This window comes from Pipistrellus kuhlii, unplaced genomic scaffold (genome assembly GCF_014108245.1).
Source record: "Pipistrellus kuhlii isolate mPipKuh1 unplaced genomic scaffold, mPipKuh1.p scaffold_m20_p_44, whole genome shotgun sequence".
NCBI classification, from domain to species: domain Eukaryota; kingdom Metazoa; phylum Chordata; class Mammalia; order Chiroptera; family Vespertilionidae; genus Pipistrellus; species Pipistrellus kuhlii.
The window spans coordinates 3339939-3356107 of record NW_023425545.1 but is presented as its reverse complement, the minus strand read 5'-3'; the positions used below and the strand labels follow the sequence as shown (position 1 = coordinate 3356107).

Below are 16169 nucleotides of genomic sequence, written 5' to 3'. Positions count from 1 at the left end.
CCCAGGTTCGATTCCGGGCAAAGGCATGTACCTGGTTGCGGGCACATCCCCAGTAAGGGGTGTGCAGGAGGCAGCTGATCGATGATTCTCTCTCATCAATGTTTCTAACTCTCTATCCCTCTCTCTTCCTCTCTGTAAAAAATCAATAAAATGTTTAAAAAAAAGAAAAAAGAAATGACTTTTAAGAGCCAACACCTTTGCCTCCCCTCCTCCTGATAGCTCCGTCCTGAAGCCATCCGTCTGCAGGTAAGGGCAGCACCGCAGCAGGGACAGTGTAGCAGGGACAGTGTCGGACACGCAGGGGGCGGCCCCGCAGAGGGCAGCCTGGCGTGGGGGCCCAGAGCCTGAGCAGGAGGAGAACGGCCCCTTGGTCTGGGACCCCAGCTTCCAGGCCGAGAAATGAATGTGGCTGTTCAAACCCCATCCCTCGCTGTCTTCTATCGGTTCCTTTGCTGTTATGGTTTTCACTGAGGTTATCTGTAACTTGGGGGGGAAGGGGGTCTAATTTGTTAGTTGTCCTTGTTCCAGTGAACTAAGTGGCTTCTGCACCAATGGTGACGGAGCCCAGCGATTGTGTGTGAAGGGCACCCTTTCATAGCCACTCAGGGGAGAGAGGACAGAGCACAGGAAACTGGCAGGGACACCTCCCCATGGGGGGGACAGGAGGCGAAGGCAGGAAATGGAACCCTGGTGCCAACCCTGAGTCACTTTCCCAACTGAAGACAAAGCTGTTTCAAGTTTCACGTGAGAAGCAGAAGCCGCAGCCCAATCGCACGGAGGGAGGGGGAGGGTCCGCAAGAAGCTCTCATCTGCCCTGACCAGCCTGTGTCCCCAGGGCGAGAGGAACATTTCCCTGCCCCTCGCTCCGCAGGCTCCTGGGGGAGCCTCACCACCTACCCGAGACTTGGTCTTCTCGGTCATACACTCAGTCACAGACTTCGGGGTGACAGTGGATGGACACACATGAGAGAGGGCTGAGTCCTGCCCACAGCAGGAGAGGACTCTCTTTCTTCAGACGTAAGCTACAGGGCAGGGAGGACAGCAAGGCGACAGGATGCCGAGCACGGACAAGCCCGAGGGACTGCGGGCAAGTGAGGGAACGGACCTCCTGCCCCGGAAGGCTCAAGGTCTGGGGCTCCAGAGAACTCGGGGGAAGCGGGGCGTCTGAAATAAGGCACTCCAGATATGCCACGGAAGAAGCACCCCTGAACCCGGCCCCCACCCCAGCCAGAGACCACAGTTACTCGCTGCACATGTGAGCAGGGGCACCATGGAAGAGAAGACTTTGTGGAAGAAATGGAGACACAGGGCGAGCACCACTACCTGCCCCTCCCAAAATCATTACAATCTTCAGAGAAATAAGAGAAGCAACTAAAAATAACATGCTTTAAAAAAAAAAAAAAAAAAACACTCAGCAAAAAACAACTCCTGAAAGCCAAAAATCATATCGGCAGAAATGAAACAATTAACAGGAGGGCCGGGAAAGAAAGGGGAGGGACCTGGGAATTAGGAGGATAACAAAAAGGATCCACACAGGGGAACAAGCACATCCAAGACTCAAGAACCCCCACGAACTGGTGTGAATTCCAGGGCAGGAGAGCTGCTCCTGGCGGAGAAAACCCACCAGGGGCCGCCTGGTCTGGGGAGGGAATCATGCAGCCCGCGTCCCGACAGGACTATGCTTCTCCAAGCTCGGGGGCTGGACTCCTGAGAAAGGAGAGCTGGGCACAAACACAGACCTCGCCTGCAGTGTCAGACCCATGTGCAGGGAAGCTCGTCTGCAACTGACTTTGAAACAGACGGACAAGTAGCTAAGGGCGGGCTCGCACTTCAGCGCTGGGCGCGGAAGCAGACCGAGCACAGCACTCACTGTCGAGTCCAATGTCAGGGAGCTGACCACTCACTGTCAAATCCTGACCACTTGTCTGTTTGAAATGTTTCGTATTAAAATGTTGGGGGAAAAGAATCAGAATAGCATCAAACTTTCAACAGCAGGGCTGCTGGCTAGATGCCCCAGAACATTTTCAAACCTGCAGGTGAATGACTCTGTGCCTGGGATTCTCTATCCAGCCAGACGAACTACCAATCAGGTAGCAGGCAGAACAAAGACACTTCCAATACATCCTTCTCCAAACCTCGCCTCTCTGGCACTCTTTTTCTCAGGAGCCCACACACAGGATGACCAAAATAAAGGGTCAGTCCACCAGAGACCATGTGGGATCCAGGAAGCGGGAAAGAGGTAGGTGAGAAGGCAGAAAAGAGGGAGTGAAACTCATTTTCCATAAAGGGAAGGCAACAGACAACACCCACAACTGGACAGGCAGGGGTGGAGGAAATGGACAGAGCCATGGAGAAATGTTATTTGGATGCCAGGAGGTAAACACCGAAGACTCAGCCAAGAGAAGGTCCAGGTGGTGCCCTGGGGAGAGAGACTGGGAGGGGACAGCCTCCCCTGAGAGGTGGGCGGGCACCCTCTCCTCGAACCCAGGCCAGTGAAGTGTGGCCTGGCCTTTCTAAGGATTGGAAGCTTGTACGTGGCTCTTCCAGAGTCCTGAGCCAAGTCAGACTTCCTCCTCCTGGAGAGGCCTCTGCAGGAGATGGCCTGGGGAGGGAGGACCCAGCTGCCCTCTCCAGGACATCAGGCAGGTGAGTGAAGCCATCCTGGGTCCCCCATCCAGTGCACCTGCAAACTAACACCACCCCCACCCTCAACACCCACGGAGCACAGGGCTGGCAGGGCGGAGGCCGGCCAGACTCTGGACCCACATCACCCAGACATGATGCAACCGCGGGGAAGGCACCAAGCTTCGGTGGCTTCTTCCCCCGCAGCAGCCAGGTGAGCAGCCGGGGTCCACTGCTTTCTGTGACAAAACATTACAGTACACGACGTCTGGCATGGAAAAAGGTAATAAAAACATTTTAAACCCAATGGTAAAGCTTTACGTAAAATCTGAAGCCTTAAATTTTTAAAGAAAAAAAAACAAAACACACACACACACACACACACACACACACACACAGTATGTGGCCTAGGAAGCCCGACCCAGCGCCAGGAACACCACACGTGGCCGGGTCTGACCGGCTCACAGCCTCCTCTCCCGTCCCCAAACGGACATCACTTCCAGCCACACATAGTGGGCACACAGCCACGGACTGAAGAGCGAGCAGTGTGAGTGGGGAGGGGGGTAAACAGGCTCAAAAATGGTCTCAGTTATTATTTTTTTTAAGAACGAAAGGGTAAGAGGGTGTGGGATTCCCACGGCAGCTGCAGTCCCGCCCCCAGTGAGCTAGGCCAGGGACTGGTCCCGGGCAAGCGCCAGCAGGTCCCCGCGGGAAGGCAAATGCTGAGCCTGTCTCCCTCCCTCTCGGCTCTCTCGAGGAGGACCAGGGAGGACAAAGACTGCCAGGCACAGGGTAAAGGGCGGAAGGCAACGGCTGTCTCCTTCAGACCCAGGGAGAGGACACCAGAGAGCCCGCCTCCGTCGGGGGAGCTGTGGCTCAGACTAAATGCCGGTGTTTGCAGGCTGCTCCCTACAAGCGCTGGAGCGGCTGAAGGAAGGTCTCACGTGCTTCTGCGTTACATCACATAATTACTGAAGGCCGACCTGTGCCCTATTCCTCTCTATTCTCACCAGGAACACCTCTGACCCCGTGGTCCTGACGCCGGGCCAGCTCTGTGGCGCTACGATGGCGCTCCCGAGGGAAGCAGGCAGCTCCTGGGAGGCACAGAGTGGTGCTCGGCGTGGCCCAGGGGTGACGCTGCTCTGAGGGCTCGGTGGGTGCAAACACGTGGGAGCAAACACATGAATCGTAGCTGCGGGCAGGAGGAATATCAGGTGCATCTCCAGGCCCTGAGGGCGCAACTCCTCCACTTAAACCCCTCCCACTGGGGCGGCCGCTCAGTCTCTGAGAGCAGCCGGCTGAGACAGTCCTGCTCCTGGGCACTGGCCGCCTCCCGCCGCCTCCCGCTCCCTGCACTGCCTGCCTCCGGTGAGTACCTGCCATTTCTTCTCAAATTCACCTTTTCTTTCAAAACTGCTCTCGGGTGGATCTTAAACGACCGGCTCGGCGAGTCCCTGGCTGCCCTGCTGTTCTCCGAGATTCCTTAGAACAGCAGGTGCACCACTCACAGCAGACCTGAGCAGGAACTTGTAACCAAGCGACACTGCATTCCTGGCCTGGGAACTCAGTTCCTCGTTTCTGCCATAAAGCCCATTCAGTTTAAAACAAAGCTCGAATTTATATTATTGCTTATGTGTTTCCTGCCTTAAAAATAAACTGTAAGTTTCAACATAAAAGATCATATATATATACATGAGTGTGATTATACAGTTGCTGATTTTATAGTTTCTTTCATTTTAAAACCTTTTGAAATTTTAAAGTTTAAATAAGTGCTGTTGTAACTTGTTTAAAAAAAAAAAAAAACTTAGCCAAAGAGGATCCCTCTATGTACAGAAAGAAGTATGTGTTATTTCTCTTTATAAAATGTTTCATAAATCTGTACATTAGAACAATTACTAACCAAATTACTGGCCAAGTTTGAGATGAGACCTCATTTACAGCAGACTCTGTCTGCATTTGCTACCCTAATTTTTATTTGCATGGCCAGAGTCTTCCCCGGCTTTGAACTGGTTTGGTTTGTTTCTGTGAGAGCAAGCGGGCAGGCACCGCGGGCCCCTGGGCTCTAGGGAGAGCCCCCGGCAGGGCGTTAAAGCTGTGCCCTCTGCGTGCAGAGCTTTCGGACGCGGGGCCTCGGGGCTTCGGGGCCTCGGCTGAAGCCCCGCTGTTCCCTGACCTAGTCTCCTAAACCCGCGTGGGCAGCCCGTCCTCCCTAGGCACAGTGGTCCTGAGGTTGCCGGCATTTTAAGGACCACAAGTCTGGGAAGGGAGTGGCGGTTAATCACTGGAAAAGCTCCATTGGAGTAAAACTCACAAATCTTGTTCTTGCAACACCCCAGTGGGTAGGCGACAATGGCGTGTCCCTGAGTTATGCAATAACGCCACCTCACAATATCGTAATTATAGCATGCCCTTCAGAACGTTCCACCTGACGAGGCCGCTGCCAGACTCCGGACACACCGAGGCAGGGTCTCAGTGCACGGCTCCCGGCATGACGGGCACGGCTCCCAGCCTGCATAGCAATGTCCCGTAAAGACAAGCTATAGTCACCTCTATTTTGTCCTATCCAAGTTTTTGTTTTTTGTTTTTTTTTAAATCTCCTCCTCTCATCTATTTTTCAGAGTTCAAATTCCTTAGAAACCTTTTAAACTTGCCAGCCACTCACTCTCTCCTGACGGCTGTCTCGGCCGCCACAGTGCCTGTCCACGCTTGGGAAGCCGTCGGAGACAGTGAGAGGCAGTCCCTGCATCGAGACAGGCAAACAGCCCTGTGGCCAACTGAAACCACATGTAAGCAGTTCTGCCTGGAGCCCTGGGGAGAGCACGGCGGGGGAGAGAAAGAGGCAGCTAGACGCCTCTCCCAGCTCTTCCCACAGGCAAAAAAGCCAATCAGCTTAGCAAAAGCAGATGTTTAAGATGCTTGAAAAGTCACAAAAAGGACACTTCTAAGTGCAGTAGAAAAACCTCTGTGAGGCTCCAGCCCCTGTGCCTGCCTTCAAATCACTGCCTCCCACTGTCCTCCGCCTCCAGCGTGGACGCTGGGGTACAGCTGCTTAGTCTGAAAGGACGGGATGGAGGTGGCCGAGCAGAGCCACCCAGGCAGAGGAGGCCGCTCAGAGCAGGTGCTACCTGCCAGCTCCCTCGAGCCGGCAGAGACAGCCGAGTGGGAGGGCAGGAGGGTGAAAACAGTCACAGAAACCTTTCAACAGGCAGAACTCTGACTGTGAAAGATGCTCCCAGGGTCCAGCTCCATTAGCTCTCCACACCGCTCTCCAGGGAAGTGCTCACTCAGAAGCAGGCGTCCCAGAGAAAGGATAGTGAAGCGCCTCTCACATCCCCAGAGAAAGCTTCCTCAGAAAGCAAACCCACTTACTACAAACAGTTAACGCTTGGACTGGACTGTTGTGGCAACAATGCCCTTCCTGGGAACACCTGACACCAGCAGTTTTAGTTCCAGTCTGTCATCCTGTAAACCGGCCCTGGGCAGAGAGCTCAGACATGCCTCATTCTATAGGCTGCCCCCTCGAAAGCCCACAACCACCTCCCTTTTACCTGTTCCTCCGGCATGACTGCGCTTTTATAGCCGAGCGGACTACGCCTGTCTCCAGGGGCACCTGAAGCCATGGTGCTGGTTTTAATGAGCGATTGTGCAACCCTGAGTCAGTTTACCCAGAGCTAATGCCACTGCTGCACCTGTGACCCCAGTGGGGCCGTCCTCGCACAACGAAGCCCCGAGGACCCTCACGTCCCACATGTGGTGGGTCACCCTGATGCCTGTGTGCCAGCCAACCAGACAAGAAGTCTAGTCAGCATTTGAGTGAAAAAAGTACATATTGACATAAAACAATCATTTCCAAAAGTATTCTTTTGGGTAATACTATAACTTACATATAACTCGACTCCTATAAATCTTTGAGAAAAGGTAACCAACCTGAGTCTATTTCTATTTCTGCCTGACAGTGTTAGCAATGTTAGGTAAGACTGCTCCAAACTGGACAGCATTTTCTTAACTCTGGAGGGAACTTGCCGTTCAGGTGCGCTCAGTATTTTAATGCTGGAGGGGTGGATCCGAGTCCACTCTCGGTATCGCCGGGACTCGGGGCTCACACCTGATAAACGTTTTGCAACTGTCATCATTGGGACGGTGCTGCCGCTGGTGATGAAATCACCGGTGCTCAGGTCTCTGCCATAACACATCCTATGCAGCCTGGGAAGCTGACTCGCAGAGATTCTCACGCCTCCAGAACCAGAGAGCATAATGAGGCGTGCCACCACAGGCCCCGCTGACTGACTTATCTGGCTGGCCCGGCACTGGCTGGAGTCGCTTGATGACGGGCGGCAAGGAAATTGTGCTTTTATCACCCAGAGAGTATCTGCCCCCCAAGGGATGCACTGATCTCGTAAAGATTTCACGTTTTTGCTATAATAAGCGGAGCTATGGTTACAAGTGTCATTGGCCCGGCATTGACACAGCCGGGCAACTCCTGGCTGCATGGGTTGGAGAAGGGGGGATGAAGGTCTCAGGAGGGAGGACCCCGTTGCAGGGCAGCCAGAAATCTCCCTGCACAGCCAGTACGTGCCCCTCAGGCCCTGTCTTCAGGAACTAGGAAGGCTGAGGCAGCGGCAAAGCCTCTTCCCACTCCAACCGCCCCTGCAAACACACAGGCGTTTGAAAGACCTGGGTGATAAAATAGCTCCAGAGACAGTGTGCAGGTAGGAGAGTGGTTCTTTGTGTTTTTAAGAAATATGGATACATGAGCAGAGAAGCCAGTTAGCTGAGAATAAAATCAGTGCTCTTAGAATTTAAGGTATCCGGTGAAAAGTGAAGCTCCACCCTCCCACAAGGGCCCATTACCTCATCGCCCAAGGGTGGGACCCAAGCAGACTGCCTTGTGCTGTGAAAGCAAGTCTCGTAGGTTCCCACAGAAGGGCTGCTTTCCTGTGAGTGTCTCCCCACCGTGTGGAGGAGGTGACTGTATGAATCCGGCCACTCTCGTTCAGGTCTTAGATCAGAACTGCAGCTGAAGGGTTCTGATAAATCATTTCCTCTGAGCCTTGTTTTTTAAGTGCTTGGCAATATATAGAGGCTAAAGACCTTTTCCTTCCCCTATTTTTATGCAAATGGAAGTGCTCGCACCTCAGGGCGCTTTCCCCACCCACACGTTTCTCTGGGACACAGTCACTGGGGCTGGTCCTCCCAGATCTCTCCGTTTGGCAGGAGGCAGGCTGAGAGCCCATGGTTCCGGTGTGCGGAAACTGGCTGAGACCTGCAGTGAAGCCTGGAGGGGGGGGGGGGGGGGGCAGAGGGGGCCCCCCTAAGGGAAAGTAACCTGAAGGCCAGACACCCAGCAGCCCAGGTGGACCCGAGGCCCTTCGAGGGACAGCCCTGCCAGCCACTCGCCAGACCTGAGTGGGTGTGGTCCGAGGCCCAGTTCCTAAAGGTTGAAAGCTGGGTGGCTTCTTACCATGACCCAACCATCTCTAAAACAGGCACCACTCACTGCCTTCCCCGTGGCCAGAGGGCTGCAAAGCTCTGGTTCTGCAACTGGAGGAGGTAAGGCCAGGAAAGAGAGGCAGGCACCCTGGCCACACTCTCGGCCACCCAGAGGGACCTACCCCACACCACTCACCAGGCAGGCAGTGGAACGGGCAGAGACCAGAGCCAGATATTGGCTCACTCACAGGCTCCCTTGACAGCACCTCACACCACAGGAGTGTGTGGGGCCCACTCTGTCTGGACTGAGACGGCGTGGCTGTGACATCAGGAGGCTTAGGGGGGGATCCCATTTAAACGTATGCCTAACAGCCTGCTGACACAGGCAGCCCCGGCGAGCAGCTTCCTGAACGTCATAATTACAAGCTCCCGGTTGTAAGGGAGCGCACGCACAGCCCCAGGCCTCCGGCAGTCACGTTCAGCAGTCAGACCACCTGTGATGTGACTCAGGCCTGAAACTCTGTGGGCGTGGCTGGGGCAGGATCCCAGCAGTCACCCAGCCCCTCAGTCCACAATCTTTCTGGCATCTGAGGCCTCAGGTCCAGAAACAAGGTTCCCAAAACTCAAAGAATGACAGGCATTCTCAGAACTGACACCAAACACTCCACACACCACATTCCTCTTGGCCCCGAGGAAATTCAGGTCAGACGTGAGAACACAGAAAGCGTGTTCTGAGTGGAGGCCGCTCACCCTGCCCGCACCCAGGGGGCGGCTCCGTCGGATGTCGCCTGCATCTCCAGGTGCCGTGGCGTCAACCCCCCTGTGATCACTGTGAGGACAGGGCTTGCCCACTGGCCCTCAGGCCAGTGTCCTGTCACTAAGGCTCTGCTCCTCCTTTGCAGCTCCCAGGCCCCCCATGAGCACGGCTTTTCTCGGCAGACCCGCAGCGCGTGGAGCTGGCTTCAAATAAAAGCGGCGGGAAGGAAAGCAAGCGCACGTCGGTAAAATCCCCAGGTGCGAATCAAGCAGGAGCCAGCTGTGAGCCGACCCCCGGAAGCCGGAGCCTGACCCGGAAGAGGAAGATGAGTCTTCTCAAAGAGCGGAAACCAAAAAAGCCGCACTACATCCCGAGGCCTCCGGGGAAGCCCTTCAAGTACAAGTGCTTCCAGTGCCCCTTCACTTGCAACGAAAAGTCCCATCTCTTCAACCACATGAAGTACGGTCTCTGTAAAAACTCCATCACTTTGGTATCAGAGCAAGACCGTGTCCCCAAGTGCCCCAAGTCTAACCCTCTCGACCCTAAGCAGACGCACCAGCTGGACCCCACCGTGAAGCCCGCCTCCACCAAGTCGGCCACGCACAGCCTCCCCCACGTGGACACCAAGCTCCCACTCGGCCTGGCCAAGGACGACGCCAAGGAGAACCTGGAGCTGCAGCTGCGTGGGCCCCACAAGGGCGCTGGGCAGAAGCCTGCCCTCCACAGGGAGGCCGAGCACCGGGCTCCGGCCCCAGAGGCCGCGGCGGGCTCCCCGCCGGCTCTGGAAGGGGCCGTGCGGCCATCGGCCTTCGTTCCCGTCGGAGAGCACAGACTCAAAGGGCCAGAACACGCCGAGGCTCCCGAGGCCCTGGCACTGCCCGGCACCACCACCAAGGCCACCCCTTTCCACACCAAGTCTGCATTCCACGCCCCTGCCTACCCCTGGAAAGCTGGCTTGCCCTTCCTCCCACCCGAGTTCTCACATAAAATCCCACCCACCAAGGGGTTTGGGGCCCTTTCCCCTTACATGCACCCCACAATTCCCGAGTACTCACCCCACTTTTACACGGAGCATGGACTGGCCACCATCTACTCACCCTACCGCCCGGCCGGGAACTCGCCCGAGTGTGACGCCCCCCTGCTGTCAGTCTACGGGGCCCAAGACCAAAGGCACTTCCTGTCTCACCCGGGGCCAATGCCCAAGCACTTGCACCCGTCTCCCTTGGCATACGATCATTACCGGTTTTTCCAGCAGTACCACCCCAATTTGCCAATTCCTTATGGATTCTACAGACCAGAGTCTGCGTTTTCCTCCTATGGCCTCAGACTGCCGCCTGTCCCTGGTATTTCACAGGATCAGAGCGCCCACCTCCTGGAAGAAGCTGCCCTGGTCTACCCAGCCTCCAGTCCATCCAAGTCAAACCCTTCCCACTCCCACAAGAAACACACCGAGTTTGAGAAAGAGAGTCCGACTGCTGAGGCCGAAGACCCTTCCAAAGACAGGCAGAGGGACACAGAAGGGACCAAGATGAGCCCACGGGCAGGCAGCGCGGCCACGGGCTCCCCAGGAAGGCCAAGTCCCACCAACTTCACCCAGACAAGCCAGCCCTGCACGGGGCTGGGCGACCTCTCGGACAAGCCCACAGCAGACGCCCTGGCAAGACTCCAGCAACCAGAGCGGAGCCTCACAGCCTTCAAGCCCATCAAGAAGAGCACCGAGCGCCCACATTTCCAGGCTCCAGAAAACAGAGATGACCCTCCACAAAGGTAAGAGCATCTTCTTTTCAGAACCTCCACAGGCGTGTCTCTGGCTGTGCTCGGTTAGCAAGCTAGGACTCTCCCAAAAAGCTTCACACAGCAGCTTTTCTACTAATGTCCCTAATAAGCTTCCCTTCTCTTTGCCTCCTCCAGCCTCGGCACCATGGACACCGACACTCCGGCCCAGACAGGCAGCACCTCTCGCGGCATGGAGGCCATGCCGCCCGGCCCCGAGGACGGCTCCGGGATAGCCCCACTGAACCTCTCCAAGAAACCGGAGGCCAGGCCGGCAGCAGCTCCCGACCCCCGGTACACAGACTTCCCGGAGCTGCAGGACGTGCCTCTCAACCTCTCGGTGAAGGACCCCTGCAACGCCCTGGCCCAGAGGCCTTCCCCCCACAGCCCCCCGCCAGAGGCAGAACCCGCCACGGCTCAGAAGACCAGGCCGGCAGGTTCCGGAGATGAGCCGGGACATACAGAGACGAACCACAACAGCCTTGGCTCCGATGAGGTCCCAATGACCAGCCCCACTGGGAAGGCCCAGGACACACGGGCAGTGGACAGCAGCGACGAGCAGAAGCAGACGGCAGCCGTGGCCCTCTGCCAACTGGCGGCCTACAGCCCGGGCACCGTCCGGGTAGGCGATGGGGAGCCTATGGCCCAGGAGTCCACCTGCCAACAAGACACGCCGGCTCTCAGTGCCACGGCGAGCCAGGAGCCTCAGAGTGACCTCAGACCCAAAGGGCAGAAGAGGACGAGCCCACGGGATTCAGGGAAGTCCCAGCAGGGAGCTAAGAAGACGAAGTTGAGTGACACGGCCCGAGTGTTCACCCTCCGGAAAAGGACTCGGGTGTCCTAGTGCTGGCTCCCTGGCACAAAGCAGGGCGCAGAGCAGCTCATCTGCAACAGCCCCTGCGTTTTTTATCTGTCCATTTTTACAGGCAGTTTTTTCTTCTCAAAAAACAAAATACACATAAAGAGAAAGAAAAAAGAAAAAACACGAAAAGGCTACGATTCAGCTCACTTTTTGTAAATATTAAGCATGAATATTATAAGGTGCTTCCATTTGGGACTGTAAAAACATCAGAATGACTCCTACTCTAAGATTGGCGAGTTAGACACTGGCTTTTATTTTTATAATAGAATGAATGAAACAGGTTGGACTACAAGGTAACTTTCAAGTATAAGCCATGTCATAGGAAGTCTTGTAAAAGTACTTTTCTTATAAATACAATTCTTACACCAGAACAAATGGTCTTAGCTGTCTCATTAAACCTACTGTGTCATGAAGTCAGCGACAATAACTGGAAATGCCAGAAGCCTTTTCAGCATCAGCACTGCAGTGCTGTCTCTGAGGACATTTTGATTTGTTGTGACTAAATAATACACAAACATCAGGAGGCTATTTATACAAATAATTTATTTCCAGGAGGGAACATGTTTTACTGGTGGAGTTATTACCAATATAGTCCATCCCATGTAATGTTACAGTGAACTTTCTGATTCATGCAGCCTCACTTTCCACTTCCTAAAATGATGTATATATTGCCAATTTTCCAATAAACTCTTGATAAACTTTAAGGGTGCACAAAATAAAAAGAAATATGGACTCTGTTATATTTTAGAGTATTCTGCCATAATAAACTCAGTGAAAGAAGAGACCAGAGCTGAGGCAACAATTAAAACAGACTGAGAGTGAATGTGAGTGTGTGTACACGTGAGCGTGCGAATGTGCGTGCAGACCAGTGGGCACCACCTGGGCTCCTCGGAGCCTACTACAGGCCCTGGCCTTGGAGCACTGCAGGAGGACGAGCTGCCAGAGCCCGGCTTTCTAAAGGGCTGCTGAGAGCAGGCCGGGGGCCTTCAGCCCCTCCTCCCGCCTCTTCACAACAGCCTGGGTTCTCCCGTTTACCCCCCGGGACGTCGACCACAGGCCCTGGAAAGGCACATGGTGCGGAGTAGGATTCACTCCAGGGACTGGGAGGAGCTCTCGACCAGGCAGGTGGTGGTCACCAAGTGCAGGTCCAGTGAAGGCAGAGGACAAACACTGCTAAAGCAAGAAAGCCATCCCCAACCACCTGTGTACGCAACAAGGCTTCTCAGCACAGAGCTGAAGAGAAAACTTTTAAATAAAAATATTTATGTAAAGCCTTGCCTCATCCTAAAAGGCAGCCTGAACCGCCCTGGCTGTGGCTCAGTTGGTTGGAGCATCTTCCCATGCACCAGAAGGCTGTGTGGGTTCCATCCCCAGTTGGGGTGTGTGCAGAGGGCAACCAATCAATGCTTCTCTCTACCCCTTCCTCTCTCTCTAAAATCAATAAAAATCATACCCTCAGGTGAGGGCTAAATTGAAGAAGAAAAAAAACACTTCACAACAGGGAGAAGCAGCAATTAGGAAAGAGAAAGAGGAAGGCTGAGCAAGACCTAGTGCATTCTCCCCTACACCACCCCCGCCAGGGAGGGCACCGCCTAGTTGCCTAGTTGTGAGCTCACACAGGCCGTGCTGGGGAGATGGGGAGAGACGAGGCGCCCACGTCTTCAATTGTCCAGACGATACAAAGCAAACGCATGGCAGGTACTCACCGTCCGGGAGTCGGGGAGGGAGCAGCAGGCCCCTCCTGCCCAGTTCTGCCAGCGCCAGACATCCACCATGCCAGGCGTTGTCCGTCTCCTGGAAACTGAGAGCACACAGAACACTGAGACCACAGAGCTTTCCGGCAGGCCCAAACCCGAAGCCTAGAGCCTCCCAAAGCCCATCTGTGAATTTAAAGCCTCAGCGGCTGGCACAGGAAATACAATACTCCAACTGCCCTGGAGAGAACAGCCCAGCTACAAAGTCAGAGTTCATAAAAATGACGAAATAAAGGCAGAGCAGTATTTGAGCTTTAACTCAGGAGCACTCAGACTGCTGGGCTGGAGAAAGGCCCGCACCCCTGGCCAGAGATGTGTCCTTTGGGAGAAGAAAATGTTCAGTGCGTGGGGTAGGGGCTTCAGGAGGGAGGCCATGAGTGCAGCGACGAAAGGGAGGGAGGGAAGGGGGGAGTTCCATACAAAGTAGCCTGTCCTGGCTGGTGTGGCTCAGTGTAGAGCGTCGGCCTGCGGACTGAAGGGTCCCAGGTTGGATTCCAGTCAAGGGCATGTATCTTGGTTGCAGGCACATCCCCAGTAGGGCGTGTACAGGAGGCAGCTGATGGATGTTTATCTCTCATTAATGTTTCTAACTCTATCCTTTCCCTTCCTCTCTGTAAAAAAAAATACACAATAAAACGTGGTGTTGTTTTTTTAAAGGAGCTTTAACTGACCAGAGGGAAGCAGCAGATAAAAGAACTGGAGGCAGAGCCATCCCTGGAGAAGGAAACAGAGGAAAAGCTCCCAAATCCCATCTCAGAGCTCCATCCTCTCTCAGCAGCAAGACACTCCACCGTGGCCACGACAATGGCCACTCCCTCAGTGGCCACCTGGGGACCCCTCTGCACCCAGCAGGCTCCCAGTACCATCAGCACACCCATCGCCATGCCACCAGAATGGGACTCCAGGAAGATGCCCTCAAATAAGCCAGCAGAACGGCCAGCTAAGACAGGGAAGCCCGCACTGTCTTGTTCCTCGTTCAGGGCGCCCTGGCCACGTGTGCACCATTATCCTGAAAAAGATGGCCCACATCTGACACCCTGCCCTCCCGACACTGTCACCAAGCAGGCTCCAGGCAAAGTGCAAGAAGAAACCTGCTCAGGGGGAGCACGGCTCCGAGGGCGCTCGAGGAGCAGCCCAGTGACTAACACACACACCTGAGCACCCAGGAGTGCTGACGGTGCACTTTGCCTGCTCAGTGGCAGTCCTAGACGAAAAGCCACAGCTAATGAGGGCAGCAGTGCAACCACTGGCCCAGCAAACAGCACCCGTTCCCCAAACACCTGCTTCTGAAACCAGGAACGACACTGAGAGCCTAAACCCCCGGCAGGAACTGCTCACTATGCCTGTCTCCAATGCACACATACACCTGGGAGCACCTTGCTGCCTGGGTTCTGCCCTGTCCCCACCTGCAGGCCCCAGGCTCACACCAGTGTCAAGACTTCCTGCAAGGCTGGGACAGATACAGCACAACTGCCACTGCGTGCTGCTGTTTACATTGAAATCCGGCAAAATTAAAGTAAAACTTACAATTCACACCTCAGTGATGCCAGCCTCTTTCTATAAATCACAGTAGTAGAGGTGGCTCGTGGCTGCCCTAGAGGCAGATCCAGAACATTCCATCACCACAGACTCTCCCTGGGACAGTGCAGACCACAGGTTCTCTCTAAGAATATCTATGTGTGTATATGTTCAAGACTGATTTTTTTCCTTAAGGTTTACGAAATGTAACAAAACCTAAGCTGATAAAATAAACATATCAGAAATACGGGGAGTTCTCAAATTCACTTCAAACAGAAAAAAACACATAACTCTGGGGCTCTAACAAGAAGCTCAATTAAAGAAAATGTAAAAGGTCGGAGAAAAAACCCACCGCTTCCTGCCAGAAGTGCACCTCCTTCTCCCCTCCCCACCGCCCCACACGTACCTGAAACAGTCCAGCACCGACCCCACCACGTCATCCGCCAGCTCCTGGGGAAGCCTTCCGGCCACCCTGCCAATCCTGGAAGAGAAGGGCCAGGCCCTCATCAGCACCGCCAGCCCATCGTGGGGCCACAGCCATCAGCCATCTCCCTCCCCCGAGAGAAGGGGACAGAGGCTGACCCAGAGCCAGAGCACACACTGCACTCCAGCACCTGCCCCACCGGACTCCACGAGGCTGCCATAAGCACCATCTGTGCGCCTCTTAGGACGGATGCAAAGGGTGGGCACACAGTACCCAGCACCCAGCACCTACAGACCCTCTCGCTGGCTGGAGGCCCCACTTCCAGAGGACACCAGCCATAGGCTCCCGTCAGGCTACCTGACGTGGGACCGGCACCCCTGCATAGCCCCTGCCAGGCCGGGTCCTGACTGAGCTCCCAGGAAGGCCCCTCCATGCCAGCCCATCCCAGTCCAACCAGACGTGACTTTGGGCTCAGAGGTTGCCCTGTGACCCCTGCAGCCTGAGTGCTCGTGTCTCTGGATGATCAGCACAGAAACTCAGGGGAACCTCTGGCCGGGGGACCCCTCCCCGCCCCGCCCCCAGAACCTCCACTCCATTTTGCGTTTCTCCACAGAGGGCTCGTGGACATCTTCAAGAGCTACACGTACTTGGGACCCCCTTGCCCTCCCCGACAGTAGATTCTGCTATGGGAGGCCTGGCCCTGCTGGGCGGCCCCTGTGTGTTGGTACAACAGAGGATGTGGCCACCCCACCCTGGGAACCCGGGATTAAATGGGCCGCGAGTGTCTGTGGGGGTGGGATGAGACAGGCACACTGGCATATACCAATTCTGCCCATTCCAGACAAAAAGCACAAGGAAATAAAGGAGCCTCAAGTCAACCTCAGTGATTATCTTTAAAATTAGGACATAAAGCAACAAATGTAAATTAGAAAAAGCCCAGTTCTCAGATTCCACATGAAGGGCTGCATTGGTGAGAGGTCTCGTTCACAAGCCGCCAGCTCGTTCACACCCAGCGCTCCGCGAGATGGC

At 55.0% G+C, this 16169-nt stretch overlaps 2 protein-coding genes across 8 annotated transcripts in view; one reads left to right on the top strand and one right to left on the bottom strand.

Moving 5' to 3' along the window:
- Positions 1-16169, bottom strand: part of TBCD (tubulin folding cofactor D) — a 97422-nt gene that overhangs the window by 54071 nt on the left and 27182 nt on the right. For all 5 annotated transcript variants that reach the window (XR_006739905.1, XM_045572244.1, XM_045572245.1 and 2 more), the window contains exons 12-13: positions 15123-15197; positions 13151-13245 (exon numbers count right to left, since the gene is read on the bottom strand). Coding sequence is in view for 4 of the 5 variants with exons in the window: in XM_045572244.1 (XP_045428200.1) it covers positions 13151-13245; positions 15123-15197 (170 nt within the window). In the remaining variant the exon portion in view is untranslated. The remainder of the gene's footprint in view (positions 1-13150; positions 13246-15122; positions 15198-16169) is intronic.
- ZNF750 (zinc finger protein 750) lies at positions 3392-12679 on the top strand. Of its 3 annotated transcripts, XM_045572260.1 has the most exons (4): positions 3392-3990; positions 5241-5408; positions 8955-10576; positions 10721-12679. In XM_045572260.1, the coding sequence occupies exons 3-4, from the start codon at positions 9135-9137 to the stop codon at positions 11424-11426; spliced, it is 2148 nt and encodes a 715-aa protein (XP_045428216.1). In that variant the 5' UTR covers positions 3392-3990; positions 5241-5408; positions 8955-9134; the 3' UTR covers positions 11427-12679. The 3 variants fall into 3 exon arrangements, with proteins under 3 accessions (XP_045428216.1, XP_036268121.1, XP_036268122.1); XM_036412228.2 differs by lacking the exon at positions 5241-5408; XM_036412229.2 differs by lacking the exons at positions 3392-3990; positions 5241-5408 and adding an exon at positions 7200-7426.

Coding starts and splice junctions, on each gene's coding strand:
- ZNF750 (XM_036412228.2), top strand. CDS start 9,135: ATGAGTCTTCTCAAAGAGCGGAAACCAAAAAAGCCGCACTACATCCCG. Junction 10,577..10,720: donor AGAGATGACCCTCCACAAAG/GTAAGAGCATCT, acceptor TGCCTCCTCCAG/CCTCGGCACCATGGACACCG.